Source organism: Diadema setosum, chromosome 20, assembly GCF_964275005.1.
Source record: "Diadema setosum chromosome 20, eeDiaSeto1, whole genome shotgun sequence".
NCBI classification, from domain to species: domain Eukaryota; kingdom Metazoa; phylum Echinodermata; class Echinoidea; order Diadematoida; family Diadematidae; genus Diadema; species Diadema setosum.
This window is the reverse complement of record NC_092704.1, coordinates 16,794,254-16,814,828: the sequence shown is the minus strand read 5'-3', so window position 1 is coordinate 16,814,828 and position 20,575 is coordinate 16,794,254. Positions and strand designations below refer to the sequence as shown.

At 35.6% G+C, this 20,575-nt stretch overlaps 1 protein-coding gene across 1 annotated transcript in view; it reads left to right on the top strand.

Moving 5' to 3' along the window:
• The window catches only part of LOC140243238 (uncharacterized), a 132,073-nt gene that overhangs the window by 77,381 nt on the left and 34,117 nt on the right, over positions 1–20,575 (top strand). The window contains exon 4 of the mRNA XM_072322909.1: positions 3,364–3,408. Within this exon, the coding sequence (XP_072179010.1) occupies positions 3,364–3,408 (45 nt within the window). The remainder of the gene's footprint in view (positions 1–3,363; positions 3,409–20,575) is intronic.

The window sequence follows — 20,575 nt, the reverse complement described above, 5'->3', positions numbered from 1 at the left end:
TCATATGGCATCTTTTGTATTTTAATACGATACATTGTATTTTGTAGTTCTTATATTCTTATTGTCCTGTTGTATTTCTCATACTCTGAAAGGAATTATGATACGTGTCATTTGACTTTTATGCGGTATGGCACTTCTTATACAAGTATAATCTGATATGATATTTTGTCATATTTCGTATTTTTTTTTGCTCTTGTTGTAATATTGTATCTTAAAATTCAAAAGTGATCATCAGATATGAAATATAGAAGTTGAAAAAAAAAAAAGGTTAAAAAAATTGAAAATGATCATGAGACATTTATCTGTATTGACTCTTCAGATATGCTGGTCATATTTTGAGCAATACAAAATTTCCTTCAATTATTTTCACAAAATCATGGGATGCAATTCTACATGAGAGGATCTCTCCTTGCTTCTTGTATGATCGAGACAGCAGTTTCCAGAGGAATACATTAATGTCTTTATAACTTGGGTTTGAATAAATCAAAGAGACATTTCTGGTTTGCATCAGAACGTTATAAGGTTAGATTTTATGTATGGAGCATAGATGTGTAACCAGTCTGACTTTCAGTTGCCATCAGTCAGAATTTGATTCTGATTACCACATTGCAGATTTGATAAGCAAAGGATGACAGATGATGATTTGCATTGTGGTAGATGTAACCCCTCATGCTCACAAGATATTGTTGTCAGATTTTGCAGTTGGGGGGGGGGGGTGGAGGTGCTCACAAATTCTGTAGTAGATTCACCAGATTCGTTTTGTCAAAATATGAGATGCAAACATTTGAAGGATCAGAGAAGAATTCACAGCTGGCATCTTCAGTTCATAGACAGCTTTGTGCGAAATGTCAAGTGAGAGAGGAGGGAGAAAGAAAAAGAAGGATATATGCCTCAGTTTTATGAAAAAAAAAATAAAACTTTGTATCATACCTTGGAGACTCTCTGGAATCTACAGAGTGGAGCCCGTTTTGGCATTAAAGCTTAAATCCATAATTTCTATATTTGTGCAAGAAAGAGTTTGAGATCAGGAAAGAATTCCAAGACCAAGAGGCAAGCGGTATGTCTGTTTATTTGCCAAACATGCAACTAAATATATATTTTTCTCAGGAAGGAATGTGATGAATTATAATGCAAAATATTTCCCATTCTTCCTGAAAATGCTTACATGGTATTTTTGTTTGTTTGTGTGTGTGTGTGTGTGTGCATGTGCCATTGTGTATCGTCTCTTTTTTTTTGGGGGGGGGGGTCGAGTGGCTCTGATATTGTAGCTTCATATTAGATTGTAGCACTTGCATTTTGAGATATAGAGTAAATGTCCGTCTTTGCAACAGGGTGTCTATTTGCAGCAGGGGCCTTTTCGTTAAGGCCCAAATAAGGTGAGAATAAAATGCACATGGAAGTTTTGTCTACATAATACAGTAAATGCCAGTGGCCAGTTCTTGTGAAAATTTGGTGCCATGAATGGTTCTGGATTTACAGCACTTTGAATCAGTGAACAAAGAGTGTTATTTTTGTAGTAGACTCTCCTACAAAAATTACCAATACGAGTATTACTAGTATAGTACCGGATATGTCAAACTATATCAATGGAGATGAAAATGACAACAAAATTAATGATGAAAATTTTTTTATCTCCTCAACAACCCTCTTGGGGCATGGAAGAATGAAAAAAAAAATACAGATTTTATATTCAACTCTTACAATACTAGTTATACATGTACTAGTACTTGTAATTTTTTCATGGTTGGCAATTCGTGATAGAAGCCATCAGCTCTAATTCACAAAAGTTTCATGCTGCAAATGTTTCTGGTTTTACTGCGTAACATTTCATCAAGGAAAAAAAGTTCTGTGGAATTTCTCTGTGCCTTTCCCCATTCAGCAAAATTAGGCACCTGACATAAAGGTACAGTTTATTCAATTTTGCAGAAATGAATGAATGAGTGAGAAAATGAATGAATGATAAAGAATGTCATGTATACTCAAATGCGAGTCACAGCAACTACACCTCCTGTGGACATATAGGTAGTTAAAAAATAGTTTCGTGATGACTGCATATATATTGTGGTCTCGGCATTTTAGAGTTGGCTAAGGTTTACAAAATTAGGTCTCGAAAAACTTAACAAGTTAAGACAGAGTTCCAGCATGGTGAGTGTCAGCTGTTTATTTACATTTATCAGTTTCTTTTCTGTGGTATGAATTGGTATCTTGACAGTTGATTTATTTTGGGAAGAACAGGATCAAATTTCTCAGCCATAGTTATAAATGCTTAATGAGAGTGGTTGATTTATGCTGGTATCACATGACAGATTCAGCCCCTGAAGGTTTAACTCGGCCTCTCTGCCATCAGGGTTCTCTTTTCCTCTGTATTCATATTTTTTCCTTCAGAAGCTTTATACCCAGTCCCTCTTTCTTTTTCTGTTTCTATCTCTTTCTATTTTAGGTGTGTTATTTGCAGTTTTAAGTGTATTCATTCTCAAGTGTTTTTCTTCCCTGTGTACTCTTTCTCTCTCGCATACATGTATGTTATATAGGTACATTTGGATATTTGGATATTTTTCTTTTTGTATTTTTATTTCCTCTTTTTCTTACCTTTTGCCCTTTCTATCAATACCTATCGATCATACAATAGAAAAAGACCAAAAACATTTCTTCACCATGAAATAAGTACATAATGTGCACTACATCCATATACAAAGAAAAGTATGATAAATACATTTATATTCCATATGATTACACCCTTAATCAGATTAACCATTACAAAGTTACATATTCTTTTCTGCACAAGTCACCTTCACTTTTTTTTTTTTTTTTGCCTGCACTCATGATCATGCACAAAGAAGGCACTACATCACACTCAAATGCAATATTATGAAGAAGGATCCTAAACAAAAAAAGTAGTCATGGTAAGGTGTATTCACTTCCATGTTGTCATGTCATGCACGCTTTTCAAGAATCAAGGAATGTAAGGTAGCTTTGAAATCATGTTACTAATAAAGTAAAAGCAATATTTGGTTAGCATTTGCAACACCCTCATAGTTTTATTTGTACCTATTTTTGGTTTTGCTAAGTTTCATTTCCTTTGCATCACTGATTATTAGCTTATTTGAGTTCTGATTTTACATTTCTTTTATTTTGATACAGATATTTTTCATACCATTGCATCAAATATTGAATAACAACTGATTTGAATGCCATGTTGGTTTTATTTTCATTCATTTACTCTAGTTTGCAAATATAATTTGTTCCTAATGTTTAGTTTTGTTTGTTTCTCATTATGATTGCATAACATTATTCTTTTAAATTATTTGTTCCTTTCAATCATCATTTTGCACCATATTTCACATCCTTTCTCTCACATTTCAGCTTTTGGCGTGGGTACCACAACAGCAGGCAACAGTACACTTGAAGGTAACATGTGCAATTGTGAATGCAGTGATATATGTCAGAGCTCTCATATCAGCCTAGCCTAAGTTCCAGGTACTGAACTATATTGTTTAGAGGAGTGAATTTCATTCCCTCAAATAATTTTGCCTATCCAAGAGACTCAGTAAGAGACTATATCATTATAGAGAGCTTGGAAACAGATTACATTTCACTTTCTGACTGGTAGTCTCGAGATAATTTCTATACATACCCTTGCTAAGTTTTGAGATAGCTTCCCAAAACATGACAATTGCTTTGAATATCACATCTCAAGGGGTTAGAGGCCCTTAGTTCTGAAATAGTTACCTGCCTTTACATCTTCTTTTCTTTAAGACAATTATTCATTTTGGCCTGTATTTTACAGTTAAATTGTTCTGAATGGTCTTGTTAAAGCTAAACTTGATTATGTTGTGAAGACAAAAATGCATTGAAGCAGTAGCCTGGAACCTAGACTAGGAGTGATGATTGCAAAATATGTGACTCTGACAAAAAAAAAAAAAAAAAAAAAAAAAAAAAAAAATGTGTATGGATATATATATATATATATATATATAATGCATTTAGCACCATCCAGCATGTATAATTGCATGTATTACATATCATGTTTGTCTCTCTTGTGATACTTGGTATGCTTATTTTTTTTTTTTCAGTATTGCTGAGTATAAGAGAAATTTGTTACATTTGAGTTTGTATTATCTCATCACAGACAATATTGATATGATTTACAATGTGACTATGTCAGTGTGTACCATTTTGTGTGCGCTTTTTATTTGTGATTTTTAAAAAAAAAAAAAAAATCTGAACTCCATATTCCATGATTTCACCTGCGCATATGTAAACACTAATTCAGATTCATGCAGTGTATTAAAGAGATTATGCTTTTGATCATTTTCCTGCCGGAGCTTTCAAGATTTTGACAAAAGGCACTGCTAATGATATATTCTGTATTTTCCTGTGGTTCAAGCTGACTTCTGTGTGGTTTACATTTTGGATCAGCAACTTGTTGGTAAACATGTATATTGCAATCAAAAGTAGATATTAACTAACATTAATATTTGTCTCTTGTGACTATTACTAGGGAACACTTAGCAAATTGATATTGATCTTGAAAGCATGAGCATGATATTAGGTTTGAAAACTTTGTTTGTTGTTCTTATATTGTGTCCATGCATTGTACTTTACATGAACGTGCATAATGTATATAGATATGTTTGTTGTCCTACGGTACCTGCTGCTGGTAATCTGACTTTTTACATGTCTTTGTTTTTCTACCTATATAGTGTGTATTACATTGCTATTTCACTGTGCTTCATAATATATGTGCGCATTTAAATGTCTACATGCAAAGATGTATGTACAGGTACTTGTGTCATTGCTGCAGATATGACCATGCTCTCTTCTTCCCCTTCTCCCTCCTCCCTCTTACTCTTTCTCTCCATTTCTCTTTCTATCAGTCTATCCTCCCTCCCCTATGATTCTTTCTGTTCAGTGAGTTTAGCCATGAGCAAGCAGGCTGTATGCAGCTAAGAGCTGATAAATAGGCAACTACACCACACATTATGCACAAACTTGAATATTCACAGTGACCTCGGGACATAAGGATATATTCAATTCAGTCTCAAGAGTTTCAAGGGTTGTATTTCCTTCTCTTCAAACCAAGTGATATTACCCAGGGCATACAGGCATTTCTCATTCTCTTTCTCTCTTCCGTCCTTCTCCGGTCATTTTCTATTTATTCTCTTCAGCCTTGTCATAGTCCCTTCACTTTGGCATTCTCTGATCTTCATCTTGAATTAATTTTCAGAATAGTCATTTACTAAATTCTTCACATACATGTAGGTATGTTCTTGCCTTCACACATTTCTTCCCTTTGTTTTCCTGATTTGATGTACCTCCATTGCCATGGGAGTTTTTTTCAATGTCTTATTTAGTCAGTGTTCTGCTTAAAGTTCACTTTTGATGTCTTTGAAGTGTGTGCCTTGGTCAGAAGAAAATCTGTAATTGATGTCTAGCGATGCCTTTAAGTCTCTCAACAAATCTATTTTCAGGACTGGATAACTGCACTGCAATAACTTACAATAAAGAAATTAAAGTTTTTAGAAACAAATCCTTGTCTGCAAACAAGGGAACACATGGAGTAATTGGTTCTCTAGCACTTGCTCACGTGAATAAACTTGTATCCCCATTAATCTTAGCAAAGCTTATTAGTTTCCCAATGTTTCCTGGTGAGGTTATTGCAGAGTGGGACATCTGGAAATTGAAGACTAATAAGGCGAGTTATATTGTTGAAAGAGATTGATCTATTAAACTCTGCTTCTCACAGCTTTCATCTAATTGAATTTAGGAGGTAATGATGGTAGGGTCAACAGGAGAGTATGTGTCTGAGTCGCTAATGGAAGTTTCTGTTGCGTTGTTTTTCCAGGGTAGTATATTAATTGTCCACTCTGTATCTTCAAACAATTTTGATATTGATAAGAAGCATGTTATTGTCTACACACATATTAACCATGCATTTATCAAATGTCATTGGCACTGTTTCTTTTTTTTTTCAAAGAAAATGTACATATTTATACAAACATTAACAAAAACTATGAATATTTAATTATTATGATTTTAATCATCACGTAACATCAAGTACCTGACATTCTTATTGATGTTGATTTCAAATGTCCTAGATATTTGTATCCATTAAATTCTTGGGTTTTATTTTAATATATTCTAAGAAAATTTCAGTCTACTATATCGATCAAAATAGGTAACCTTTTGCTAAACTTCGTATCTGGGTAATTCCATGGGGTTGGGACTGAAATTGTGACATACAAGTTGAAAATTCAAGTTGGGTAAATTGAAATTTCCTTTTTCCCCCTGATTTGTTACTCCCATTCTTCAACTTATTCCACTAGAAATCTGTTTATTACTTCGCACACTTTCAGTCAGCATGGGTAAACAGGTATGGCAAAATACCTATGTTACACGGACTTCATTTGTTGACATCCTTCATAATTTTGTGTTCTGAAATGATAACAATGAACACATCCACGTTTTTTTCGTCCATAACACATCAACATGTTATTTAACAGGCGCATGAGATCATTATTAGTAAGATTGTATGTTCTGATGTCAACTGCAAGCCACTTTTATTAACATGTTTTTTTCTACAAACCATTAACAATTTCAATCAAAGGTTTAACTTTTTCATCAAGAGTGACACAATGACAATATTCTTAAAAGCACCACAATTGAAGCAAGTGATTTGTATGGGTATTCAAGTGAAAACATGATTTTATTGTTATAATCAGGGGTTTTCAGTCAACAACCTCGCCCACAGTGTACTACCTATGTTACACGGACAGTATGTCTTTGTAACATAGGTACACTACGACATATCAACTGATTTCCTTTATTGTGGTGTGAGATGTTAAAACCTACACATATAGACTTTATGTATGTTCCCACAAATAAGACTATTGTAATAGTTCTTTGGAATTATATCTACTGCACACCTGTGGAACAATACCTATGTTACACAGACTTCAATTCTTTGTAACTCTGGTATGAAAGAAGGCAGACTTAATCAGAAGAAGAAGAAGAAAGTGAAGCTTTACACAATTTGACCTTATATACACTGACATCATCAACTAGTTGTCAACTAACTAAGAAAACTAATAAAGATAAATCAGACAAGTCTTCTTGTCTTCTCCATGTTCTTTGTTTGAAATTAATTTCTGCTCTTTTCTCCAATGTCCATTTAGCCCTCGGTTTTTGTTTTTCTTCGGTCCATTTTCCCTCTGTGCAGTTTTCTTCTTGTCTAGTTTGTTACATTCGCTCTTCTTGGGTGTTGCTTTGTCGGCTTCCTCTCTGTTTGTGGAGTGCTGTGGATGTGTCCTTGTCACTCTTTCATGTAGTTTAAAACGTAGCGGTGGCAGAGGAGGAGCCATGGCAGATTCATCGACAAACTGAACATAAGGTGTAAAGAGAAATAGAATAAAAAAATTAAAAGAAAATTTTTGTCGGGGTCGACTATTCCTGTTGATGTATGTGTGTGTTTATGAATGGAATTAAATAATTTCAACAATTTTGCTTACATTTCTACCTCTTGGCATACCCATTAGCTAGAGTTCCATGTGTACCTCCCATCAAAATTGGAAAAAAAAATGGGTTATGCTTAAAATGATGTAAATATTAATAATAATAATAATATAGCATGTAAAACATAGGAAAATATCATTTTCATACTCTATGCTAAAAACTTGTTTTGATGTAAGCTAGGAAGGGCAGGTCGCTGCCCCCAGTGTCCTAGCTAAGGTTAGGCTAGGGTCAGGGTTACGGTTACGGTTATGGTCCTTAATAGACTCCCAAAATAATACTAGGCCCTATTTTATATTCATCCCCCATCAAAATTGTCGCCCTCTTTTTGAATGATAGTGTAGAGCAATAATAGTCCAATTTTGATTGGGGTTCATAATTTCATTGAAGCCTTTCCTACCCACTACCCACCCAAACTGAATAGGACACTGGCATTTTAGCTTTGAGACTTCACAGTGGGTGAGCATGGAATAGAAATGGTGAATCCTTGTGAAATGTTAACAACTTCATCAGAGCATCTAACAGGTCAGTGAAATCGTGGAAGGAAAACATTGACATTTTCGAAGTAAATCTGTTAAAGAGACAGAATATCACAGCTCCTAGTTCTCTCAATATCACCAGCAAAATAAGGCAAACTCTATTTCTCTAGTTCAGATGCAGTCTGGACATCTACGTTTTCCAACTAGTATATAGTGATGAATACTAACTTTAGCACGTCTACCTTGGTAGATACCTTATGACAAAAGGGTCCAAAAATTCACAATAATCGGGAGGTAAAACAAATTTATATTGCAGTGAAGATACACTGATATACTTTTGTATGGTTTTCTAAGAGAGGAATTATATGCTCCTTTTGCAGAGACCGGCATGGACAGAAAATTTGGCGATCAAAATTATGAACATGAACCTGTAACAAATATCTCAGTATGTGGGACTACAGTATCATCGTCCACAGTATTTTTGGCCAGTTCAGAGGTTTAGATGTCCTTTTTTTTCCTCTAATAGAGTTACAGAATATGACAAATGTTATTATTTTCGTAAAATAGCGTAAAAGCTTACCAATTGACTTCAGAAACATTAAAACTCCTGTACCTACGTTACATGGACAACGGCAGAAAAACAGATCTTGCGCTGTCCAGGTAGGTGTATATTGGCTGTGAGTAGTTTTTCTGCCGTTGGGGGAGGACTGCCAGTGACATGAATACGATTGCTGAAGTTAGTAGCTCTTCTTTTTATCGAGAGACGCGTCTTTCCTTACCTACGTTACACGAAGAGGCCGGACATCGCACTGAAGTACAGTGATATGTTCTGTATTTTCTCGTTTATTTGGAGGATTTTGATGCTAATTTTTGGATAAGAATACTTCTGAAATATAAATCTCATTATAGAAATAAAGTTTCTGATCATATTATGATTGGAAGTGTATGTAAAACCATGCTATACCTATGTTACAACAAAAATTGCCATGGACATCGTTTGTAACATAGGTATGAGGTTGCTTGAAGATGCTCTGGTGTTCTTATTTTGTTACAAATGTTTATGTGCCTTATAGTCTTTTTAGAAGTCACCTTGCCTCTCTTAATTATGATAGGCATAATGCTGAAAGGTTGTATATTCCTGTTTTACATTGCCATGAAAATGGCATATATTTATGTCACAACATAAACCACAAAAAACCATGGGACATCATTAGTGAAACAGTCATAGACAAAATACATTTGTACACAGGCTTGTTTTTTTTCATCAAATAATTCTTCACACATTTCTCTTCAAGAATAACTGCAAACCACCGACAATTATTTGATAAATTTGTCAGAATATGACTTTTATTCCCTACACAACATGAAAATCTAGAGAAGACCCAACCCCATGGAATGACCCATCTATGAGTATAGGTCCATGCAGAGGTCAGAATCGATGCTGTCATACCATGTGTAGTCATTAGAACAGTTGATCAGGTCTGAGTAACATCATTATCAGTGTCAAGACTGCAGTCCAGTTTATTTACCTCGACCATGACATGTGAAGACATTGACAGATGACCCAAGTCCTCGTTTCGAGGGATCGTTTGTTTGAATATTTGCCTTTTGATTGTTTTCTGTCTGTGATTGTAGGCTGTAATGATGTACAAGTCTGTCTCTGTGGTATGCATTCATAATTATCATTTTTTATGAATGCCATTAAGGGTCATCTTTGTTATGCTCTTGTGTTTTCTCTTAGTGTTTATATGACTAGTTAACATCATGTGATGTAGCTCATTGGCTGATTGTTAAATGTTCAATGACAGCTTCTAAATTTAATAGTTCTTTGTGTGTATCTTCGTCACGATCCCTGTTTTGATTTATTGCCAGTTTCATTGCAGGGATGCAAAAAATCATTCTGAAGTCAGGCATACACATATGCAAGGGCATTAGTGTTTGATGCATTAGTAATATCTGTCAATTAAAACATTGGGTATATGGTCTTGTCATCACAAGACAAGGAAGAGAATCAAAGGGTTTCATTAACATGTCAAAACCTTAGTGTAGACAACATTATTCATTCTCTCGTTATCATTTCAACATTTTTTTATTTTTATTCACTGGTTTTTCTTGATTAAAGGAAATATCTGGCTGTAAAGAGAAACAAGTAAAGATATAGAAATGTGTAGCGGGATATATGGCTATCAATTGCGACGAGTCTGTTATTTTCATTAATATGTGGCTAGAAGACGATCTAAAACCTCTTCTAGTTCTAAAATGCTTGACACAAAAAGGGCAATAGGAGTGATGGATGGGAGACAAGGTGAAATGCGAAGGACCTAAAGAGGAATTTAGTGGCTTCCATATGGGATTTGACTTTCTGAAGGTTGGTAAGCCATCACATTTCCATTCAGTTTCATTGCATACATTTGTCATACAATCGTAGACTGTAATCAGAATGAATTGTGGGCAGATAGCATCAGCAAGTTTTCTCGAGCTGGCAGAAAATCACTTTATGCATCTTTGCGCCAAAGCATGGCATGGTTTGTGTGGTATGCAGTGCTAGATTTTATGTGTTATAGTGGTTGATGCCCTGTCGTCTTTCATGGGGTCTTTAACCAGTTTTGCATCTTGCTTTTACATTTTGATACTTTGCATTTTGTAAGCAGATTCTCTTCACATGCATGTGTGGTATATCTGTGTGTGTTCTCATTCTTTTTTGTTTGTTTGTTTGAGTGTGGAGGGGGCTGAATGTGCAGGTGTTGTTTATTTTCTTTCCAGCTTTGTAAATATTACAAGTTCCTATTTACCTTTTTCATATGACTTGATCAGTCCTAAAGGGTGTGTACAGTTCTGGTCGAGGTGAGGATTTAGCTTTTAACGTTTTGCGAGATATTCAGAAACCACTCTATGAGATGTCAAAGAGCGTGCAATTCTGAGGGGTATCAAAAGTTTATTTGATGAAAATCGGTTTTGAAATGGCTGAGATATCCAAAAACAAGGTGAAACAAAGAGATCCTAATAAAAGGCGTGGCCTGTGGCCTTTTATTATTATCATCATTTTTTTGGATATTTCAGCCATTTGGAAACCAATTTTCATCAAATAAACATTGAATCCTTCTTAAAATTACATGCTCTTTCATATTTCATGAGAGGTTTCTCATTATCTCACTTAGGAATGTTCAAAACATGAATCCCCACCTCCACCAGTACTGTAAGTTCCTTTAAGTCAGTTTTTGGCTTTTCCAAAAATAGTAAGGAATTGAAATGGTATTAATTATTGAAAACTAATGATTTATTTTCAAGGTGGTTAAATTTTTAATGACCTTCTCTTTAGGTGTCTAATGCTGTTTTTATGTGTTACTTGTAGATTTTCCACCTAGGTAGTCTATGCATAGTGGTGTTTGTGTACATGTGTGTGTGTACAATATGCAAGTTGTGAAAACGTGTCGTATTTGCAAATGATATGTACATCACACCCCAGAAATTGTGGTGTGATATTCTGTCATGTCTTTCTGAGGAGAGTTTCACTTTCCATCATCTTCTTTTTGTGTGAACCTTTTAGTTTGGTTTGAAGGTGAGCCGAGTATGTCCTTAGATACATAATAGAAAATGTAAGAGGATCCTTCTGCACCATGGCATATCTCATAGTAAAACTTATCTGTGAAGAGTTTTAGTCTTACAGAGGAACTCGGTTGTATATCAATTTCGTGGAGTGTATTTTTAGATGTGTTTAGAGTGAAGTGAGCATTCAGAAGCTTGAAAGAGTCTCCCAATCTGAGTTCTATCTGAAATGACATCCCATGAAACAGATATGTCACAAACTCTGCCACCTGTCAATCAAACCTATAACTTGTGAGTCATAATACGTTGACTTCCAAGACTATGTGTACACACCATTTGTGAAATGAACAGAAGGTCAAGCTTAGATTCACCCCTTTTCAATAGCATTTAGACTATCAGTACATACCCAAATCAGGTAAAACTCAACTGGAAAAATCCTGGACTACTTTTGGCCAATCATGATCAGAGAAAGGTGTGTGGGACAAATGCCATTCAAGTGTGCTGTACAGAATTTCAAAATAAGTTCAGCACCATAACACATGTTTGTAAACAGTCTACAAGTATAAACAAGTTCTTTTATAAGGGTAAAACCCCTCAATGTTGGTAACAAATGGGGGGGGGGGGATGGTTAGTTGGAATCCTGCCCATGGAATTTCCCTCGTTCCCCTTTAATGTGAAGGCTGCCAAGTTACCTAGTAATAGAATGGGACTGCCAGAAGGCAAAATGTGCAGCTGTACATCTTGTCTTCATATTCACAGTGACACAAAAGTGTCACCCCATTTTTGAGCTTGTGCTGAAAATGCAGAGTTTTTAAGTTGTCTTCATGTTTTGCAATTGGCAATCAATCTTCAAATATCTCAAATATTTGGTGAACGTCCTATTTAAATTTCCTATAGACCTATGTTTTCTTGTTAAGATAAGGTGTTATGACATGTTCTTTTATTCCTGTCAGCAAATGACAGAATACAATTTAACAGGTAATTGTCTGTCCCTTAAAGGCATAATTTACCATTTGTTTGTTTGTTTGCTCATTTAATCTAAGAGATGAGACATTGCCTTTTTCTCTTAAATACAGTTGTAGCAAACTGTCTTGGAGCTTTATCTTAACTTTGCTGAAAGTATTCTTGTGTGAATGTGCATCTCCGTAAGAAATTTTAGTGGAAAGGGAAAGGCTTTTAAGTGAAAGTGATTCCCTGAGGTGCACGCTCATTCTAACTGATGCCATTAAATCATGGCTGAAGAGCACAGTTGCTGAAGACTCTGCAAACTTTATATCACCTTCAGGCTTTACTCATCCAGTGCCTCACCTGGAGAAACGTGAGGTGTTGCGGTGAGAGAACCTTTCATGTTAACGTGGGTGAGCAGTAATTGATGCTGACAGGAATAGGGGCTCATTGCGCATTTGGTGGATACCCCCTAGAACTGCTTGTCTTGATCCGTGGGAGGAGGACGTGAAATGTTGATGCCTCTCACATAACTGCTCAGGATACAGTTTCTCCTACATAAATGGCAAAGCAGATCATTCTGAACCTGTAAAGTGTTCAGATAGTTGCAAGGCTTGTGCCAATATGCTTTTCTTAGTTTGTAATGTAATTTAATTCACTAAGATTTAGAGAACTGTTAATCACCAGTATTTGCCAGGGTGACAGACAGGTGCATACACAACACAAAGTTGTCTTTTATGTATAGTGTAATCTGCATTCGATATCAGCAATTTTGTGTGTGTGTGTGTGTGTTTCTTTCTTTTTTTTTTTCTAGTGTACATGGGTGTTACTCTGGTAGAATTATGTGAAAGCACTTGAGGCCTAACTTGATTGTGCTGGAGTTTTTACTCACCTATTATAGTGATCATTAAAGTAATAAGATGCTTTCGAAAGCACACAGAACACCAAACCACTGTTGCTGGGCACAATGCATTTTGTCTATGATACCAGTGTATGGTACATTTCATGCTACTTGGTTGTTATTTTGTGTCTTGTGTTTTGTCTTGTTATGTTTTGTTTTGTTTTTTTCTCTCTTCTTTTATCTAGCTGCATTGCTTGTTGAGAAATACCTGTCATGTTTGAGCATGTGTGCAGCTAAGTGATCTCCAATGATACTAGGCACTGAAGCATGCGCATTGGGATGTACCACAGTGTCACATCATTGTAATATGGCATGACAGCAATATTGCACAAGGCACCTTGAAACTTGAGTCACTGAGACAAAAGGTCTTATCTTTGAGTGATGGGGGGGGGGGGGGAGAGATGAAGAGAGTTTGTTCAGTTGAGGAAGTTAGATAAAGGCTCATTCACACTGGCTGAAAAGTCTTGACATTAAACTGCCACATTACAGTAAAAATTTCTTGCCAAATGTGCCAAATGTAGCCCAAATTGTTGCCAAAAAATTTGCTAACTTTTGTTAATAAATTTTGCCAGAAATTTTCGTGTAAAAGATTTAGCAATGTGGACCCTCACCTTAGGAAACTGTTGCATTTTGTTACAAGCAACTTGTGCACCTATGCTAGTGATTGCATCATAGCAGTATAGTTGCATTAGGCAGACCCTGAGTCACACACACAGGTATTCACACTGCTATGGCAAAAACTTGTCAATGTCTTTTTTTCTAAAGTGCCACGACATGATGAGGGTTAGTTGCAGTGTGATTTGGATGTCTCAAATTTTCCTGTATAAGAATTGGCATATGGATAAGAGACATTGGAAAAGAATTAGAAAGAGATAGAACTAGCTATCTATCTAGCTAGATAGATAGATAGAGACACGCAAGAGAGATGGGGGAGGGAGGGAGGAAGGGGAAGAAAATGGAAGGGGGATGAAAATTAGAGAAAAAGGGTGAACATAGTGCAATGTTCGAAGGAGGTGAGGTAAGCCACAATGTAATCTACAGCTTGCATCTGTGTTCAATATTCATCCTTGGCAAAGTCACCTGTCAGAGAAAGCTTTTTGAAATATCTTGAAATGTAACCTTGCTGGTTGTCTGTCAGTTCTGGAGCAGCCTTGTTACTAGGATGTGTGTTGGTGTGTGTATACAGTGTGTGTGTGTTGGTGTGTTTGTTCCTTAAACAATGCACACAGTGCCTGCATGTTGATGGCAGAATATTCTTTCTGAATTCTTATTTTGAAGGTGCAGAGTTCAGTTAATGTTTAGAAAAAAAGATTGCACCTGACAGTTTAATTCAGATTTCTAGAAACTGTTTCCCTTGTAGAGCATACTCAAAAACTGCCAACTCAACAACAACAACAAAAAAGAAGAAGAAAAGAAGAAGATTGCACTGGCATTTTGAGCCTCCCGTTATCTTCTTGTACCATTGGTATGTCCCAGCACTTACATGTACAATTGTTATTGCATTCAAAGATGTGATTAAATTGCTTTATCAAGTAGGCCCTAAAGAAAGGTGTACTTTTTTTTTCAACTAAGTTTCGATACAAATGCACTTTAATGAAGCTAGTACACGTTTACCATGTAGTGTTATAAGACTACTTTCCTTTTGGATTATGTGAAAGCAAGCCCATTTTCCTTCCTTGACTGGGAGCTACATTTATGGACAGAATTCTCCATTGGTGTAGGATGTTAAATAACGACATCAAAGTGTTTCATTTCTGATTTCCTTTTTGGTTAGGTGATTCTTAAAATTATCAGATTGGGCAATTTATCGAGGAAAGAGAAGAATGAATGGGGCTAGGCATAAAACAAGGAAACAGACTGCTGTCTTCTCTCCCACAATGTGTTTAGTCTGCATGGTGGGCTGCTTGCAAAGAATTGTTTAGTGTGTTTAATGCATGTGTAGCTTGACATAAAATTAAGGTACTTGTATAAAAAGAAATGTCAAGAGTGTAATGTTCTCCACTCTCCTAGAACTGGTTGGAAGTATGGTATTTATCAGCTGATAAAAAGTTCAAAAAATATTGAAATTAAATGGTTCATTACATTCCAAGACTATTATCTAGTTGTATAGAGTTTGCTTAATCCAGACTTTCCTTGTGAGGATTATTTTGGTCATGAGATAATGGGGGATTAGCAGTAGCTTTCAATATATTCCTTGAACAAAAAATAAAACAATAATAGAGGATTATCACGCTGGATCAATATAAGGCTTCAAGAAGTACATCCTATGTGACAATGAGTTACTGAGGAAATTGTGTATATGAGATGAGGCACCGTAACATGTAGAAAGAAAGTTAGGACTTTGGGTGACAGTAATATCTCTGAATTGTAACAAATGAGCATGTAACATGTGAGACAACATGAGAGAATTTGGACATGTGACATATTCCAACTCAAAGAAATTATTTTTGGGAACTTGGAGTCTTTCTTTCAAAACCCATATCAAAAGAATTCACAGATCACCTAATGATCCAGCAGTACTGTATTCTTTGACTTGCATTTTATGTAAACAACAATTTTGTTGGCATTTGTGATGTTCAGTGGTTATATGGATGTGGACATGTGAAGCCAAGCAAATGGTAATTTTACATCCTGATTAGATGTTGGTGGCTATAATTCAGGGGGTTGCAGAATTCTGCTGAATGCTTTGTGATTTTTTTTTTCTTCTTTGCTTTCATACATCTATGTTAGACATACAAGAGATATTAAATGTTCTTCTCTTTTTATGTTTCTATTATTGGTATCAAAGCTATCACACAATAGATGGATGGAGAAGGTCTTTGCAGTACACATGCCACTGTCAATGATGAAATGTCTTTAAATGTCAGTAGCTGAGAAACTATATTATTGAGTGATAGAAAGGAGTAGGTGAATATCTTTTTTTTTTTGTATTCTATATCATTTCAAAAAAGAGAGTAATGGGTTTGGCTTTTGGTTATTTATTCTGATGAGTGTTTAGTCACCTATGACCTTTACCATATCTGCATTTGTGCATCAAGTGTCTGTTAGTAGATGGCATATTATTTAGAATCTGACAATGGTGCAGAAATAGTATATTTTTGACATTTTACTTTGTCTGTGTGTCTTTAGAGAAAAAGAGGCAAAAGGAAATTTAAGCCCCTATCAATTGATATTAGATACCATGTGCATATCTCAAGTGGCTGTTAGGTATATCAGAACAGAGACTGTCAAAGGATTAGCAAGAATGATGCCTGTTTCAATACACACTTCTTTCTGCATAACATTTGTCAAAAAACCCCACCAGAATAGAGAAGTACATTGGTTGTGCTACACAAGAAAATTGGCTTTTTCAAGGATTTATCTACATCAGTCATTAACTTAGTGGGTAAAATTTCATGTGATTTAGGATGTGACAGTGTGAGATGACGGGAAATACCAAGATTATTTTTAAGATTTTGTCAATACCAGGCATATGCTTTGAGTGAGTTTTTTTCTTTTGTTTTTTTATAATTCTAAATAGAAAATTTCTGATGACCATTTAATCTGCAGAGTTGAATTACTTGATCCTATTCAATTGTATCTCTTCCTGCCCTTCCCCTAAGATATATCAAGTTTTTCCAGGAAGCATGTGGCCGTCTTTTGAAGTCTGTTTGCCCTTCACCTCCACTCATTCCATATTGCCTGTAATCCTATGCTGTCATCATCAAATTTAGGCTGGCCTCAAAGCTCCTTGGTGATGATTTCCATCTGCATAATAGTATCTTTCTAGGAGACTGAGAATCAGAAGATCACGTAGAGCAAAATAATAGTAATGCTAGGGCATTGTGGTCGCAGTATTGATGTCTCAAAGACATTAAAGGGACTGTACAGTACTGTTTGGGGGGGTGGGGAGTCATGTTTTGAACATTCCTAGGTGAGATAATGAGAAACCTCTTACGAAATATGAAAGAGCATGTAATCTTAAGAAGGATTCAACATTTATTTGATGAAAATTGGTTTTCAAATGGCTGAGATATCCAAAACAGTGATAATAATAAAAGGCGACAGGCCACGCCTTTGATTAGGATCTCTTTGTTTCACCTTGTATTTGGATATCTCAGTCATTTCAAAACTGATTTTCATCAAATAAACTTTTGATACCCCTTAGACTTCCATGCTCTTTGACATCTCATTGAGTGATTTCTGAATTTCTCGCAAAATGTTAAAATCTAAATCCTTACCTCAACAAGGACTGTACATACCCTTTAAGTTCTAGGGCCTATGTGATATAGTTAACTCATTTCATGTCACCGAGGAAATGCACTGGAAAATAGTACCTTTGCACAGAGTAGCATGAAAGCTTTTTTTTTTTTTTGTTCTTTCTTTCTTTATTGTTAGGAAAGCATTACCAGAATAACAGTATAAATCTAAAAAACAGAATATGTGCAACAAAATAGTATGAAGCCTTGGAGCCAGACTAGACATGCATGGACTTCCAGCACAAAGAAATCAATATATTAAATCATAAAGTAATAAGCAGTTCAATAACCCTTCCGTATCTTGTTATAACCTCAGGTTACACTTTGAAGTGATTTGTCCAGTCTTGGATTAAGATCATCGTGTTGGGACAGGATGTAGGGGCTAATTAGTGAGACTGCCAGTGTAGACAGCATGAGGCCCTTTGAAATAGTGATAGGCTCTTATGTAATCATAGCCTGTCATAAATTCTCTCTCTCTCAGATGTAAGGTGCCCTTTGTAATATGTGTGGGTGCCCCTAGATATATTCCAAGAAAGTTAAAATGTCATTGACAATCTATAGTTGGGTATGTATGTCGGGGGGGGGGGGATTATTCTATTCTGCAGTGGTTGAACATAGCAAGCCCATTATCTGAGTTTAAAACACTGGTCTTTTGCTTGTTGTATGTAATACACTAGGGCTTTTGTAAATAGACAATTATAATCCCCTTAACCCCACCACACTCTTAAAAACGACAAACGTCTCATTATCAGTGCATAAGATCTGTTTGAATAAGTTTTCTAAGCTTTCTAAATTATTTCTAATGCAGTTGTCGGTTTTGTAGTTCTTAAGATGATTGATGCATGGAGTGTGCTTTAAGTTTCCCTTTAAGAGAGTCTGCATTCTCACCATGCCACACTGATTAGAGCCATTGCCACCCTACACCCTGTGATACAGTATATGTGTGGGACATAGGTGAACATGGAAACAAATGTACAAATGTTGAATGACATGAAATTCTTCTCAATTTTTTCTCATACAGGTAGCTGTGAGGAAATAATATAAAATAGAAATATTTCTAGTGCAGTATTAGCAGGATCACCTTTGTCTAGTCACTGTTCCAAATGGGGGCTGTCTTAGCACAGCAATGAGGAAGTAATATGTACCCGTATTATGAATATTTCTATTGCAATATGACAGGAATTTGTCTAGTCACTGAACCAAACATGAAGATACCTAAGGCAGGACTCAACAAAATTAAGTTCAGTGTTTTATATTTGTGTGTTGTGATCACTAAACTTGATTTCATCAACTCGGTTCACATTTGAGTCGTAAGGCCTAGGGAATTGCTTGGGAAATTCCCAGCTTCCCCATAAACCACCCAAAGATTTAGGCTTTAAATAGATGTACAACCTGCACTATATCCTGGTTTTCATTTGCCATTGGCACTGCAGTAGTGTCAGAGTATAATCCTTCTGATATTACACTGTAGTCTCTCCATTGACAGCTTGTGAAAACTGATTTGAGTAATTAGAAACCAAGTCTAATGTGATGTTATGTCACTATGGCAACAAAGTATACATCATCTCCACTTTCCAGGAAAGGATGTTGAAACTCATATATGGTAGAGAATATAAACTCGGACAAGACACACACACCCACATGTATACTCATATAAAGTAATCTTTAGTTCACTGTCATGTTTTCACATATCTGAATGTTCCTGTATAACAATAGAGGCAAGCTGTGAATGGTATTTTCATGTGTTTTACACAATTCATCAGTTCAAATCCATTGTAATGTGTACAACATAAAGTGGTTGTTGCTTTGGTGAGAAAAGCTGTATCCTTTCATTGGTGAGATGAATGTCTATAAAATTAAAGTCATCTTGAAAGTATGAATGATACGTTTTTTGTAGGAAAGGAGGGGGATAGATAAAACTTGCAATATAAACATTTGCAATATTGTTTAATGCCTCTATTTAAGACATAAAGTTTGTACTTTCTTTGGAACTAATGCTTTAAAAGAAACAAAAATCTAGAACAAAAGTTGTTTCTTTACATTGCCAAATTTTAATCTCCATTGGTCTTGTGCCATATTGCGCAAGGCATTTTAGTTCTAGGAAAAACAAAAAACATGACAAATATACCAAGGGGATTCAGGTTTTTTTTCCTGCTAGTGTAAACAATAGATCTTAACCAGGTTTTTACAAAATTGGATTTTTACCAGTATAGATTTGCTATTCGTATAATAAGCTCATCCATGTGTCAGAGGGAGAAAAGTGAGATTCTGCGAACAGGAAGGGATGAGGATATGGTGATGTAAGTAGGGAAAGTCTTAGGTGTCATCAACTCTTGGAAGGGGAATGACTTATGGTTCTTTGGAGGCGGGTCCTTGGCAACTTTTCAAACTGCATCATTCTATTTCCATTTGATGACTCTTTGCAGGATTACCCATAGCTTTTGTGTAGCCATATCTGACATCTCATACCAGTCAGTGAGCCTCTACATTGTCTGTCTCTGTGTGTGTTTGTGTGTGGTTTGAATCTCACAGATAGATGAGACAAGGCATGGCTTTCTCAAGTTTTTCTAATTTTCTCATTCCCAAGTTGTGATGAAGACTTCATCATCTGTGCTGCTGTAGACTGAATATTTTACCTTGGTGAAATTTTGTTGAAGCAAATCAGGGTTTTATATATATTAATCTATTTATTAACATAGTCACTTATTCATTGATCTATCAGTCTGTTCTAGGGCTTGTTTCATAAAAAGTCACAATTGATCTCACACTCAATTTATTGAGTGTAAGACAGCGAATTGAGCACAAGATCAATCCTGATTGTTAGTATGTTTCATAAAGATACTTATGCTTGATTTAAAGCACAGATTTAATAGCAGATCGGGCATAACTTTTTAAATTGTATCACTCGTAAGATCAATCCTTCGATCAATCTTTGTGAATCAGGCCCCAGGTTTATC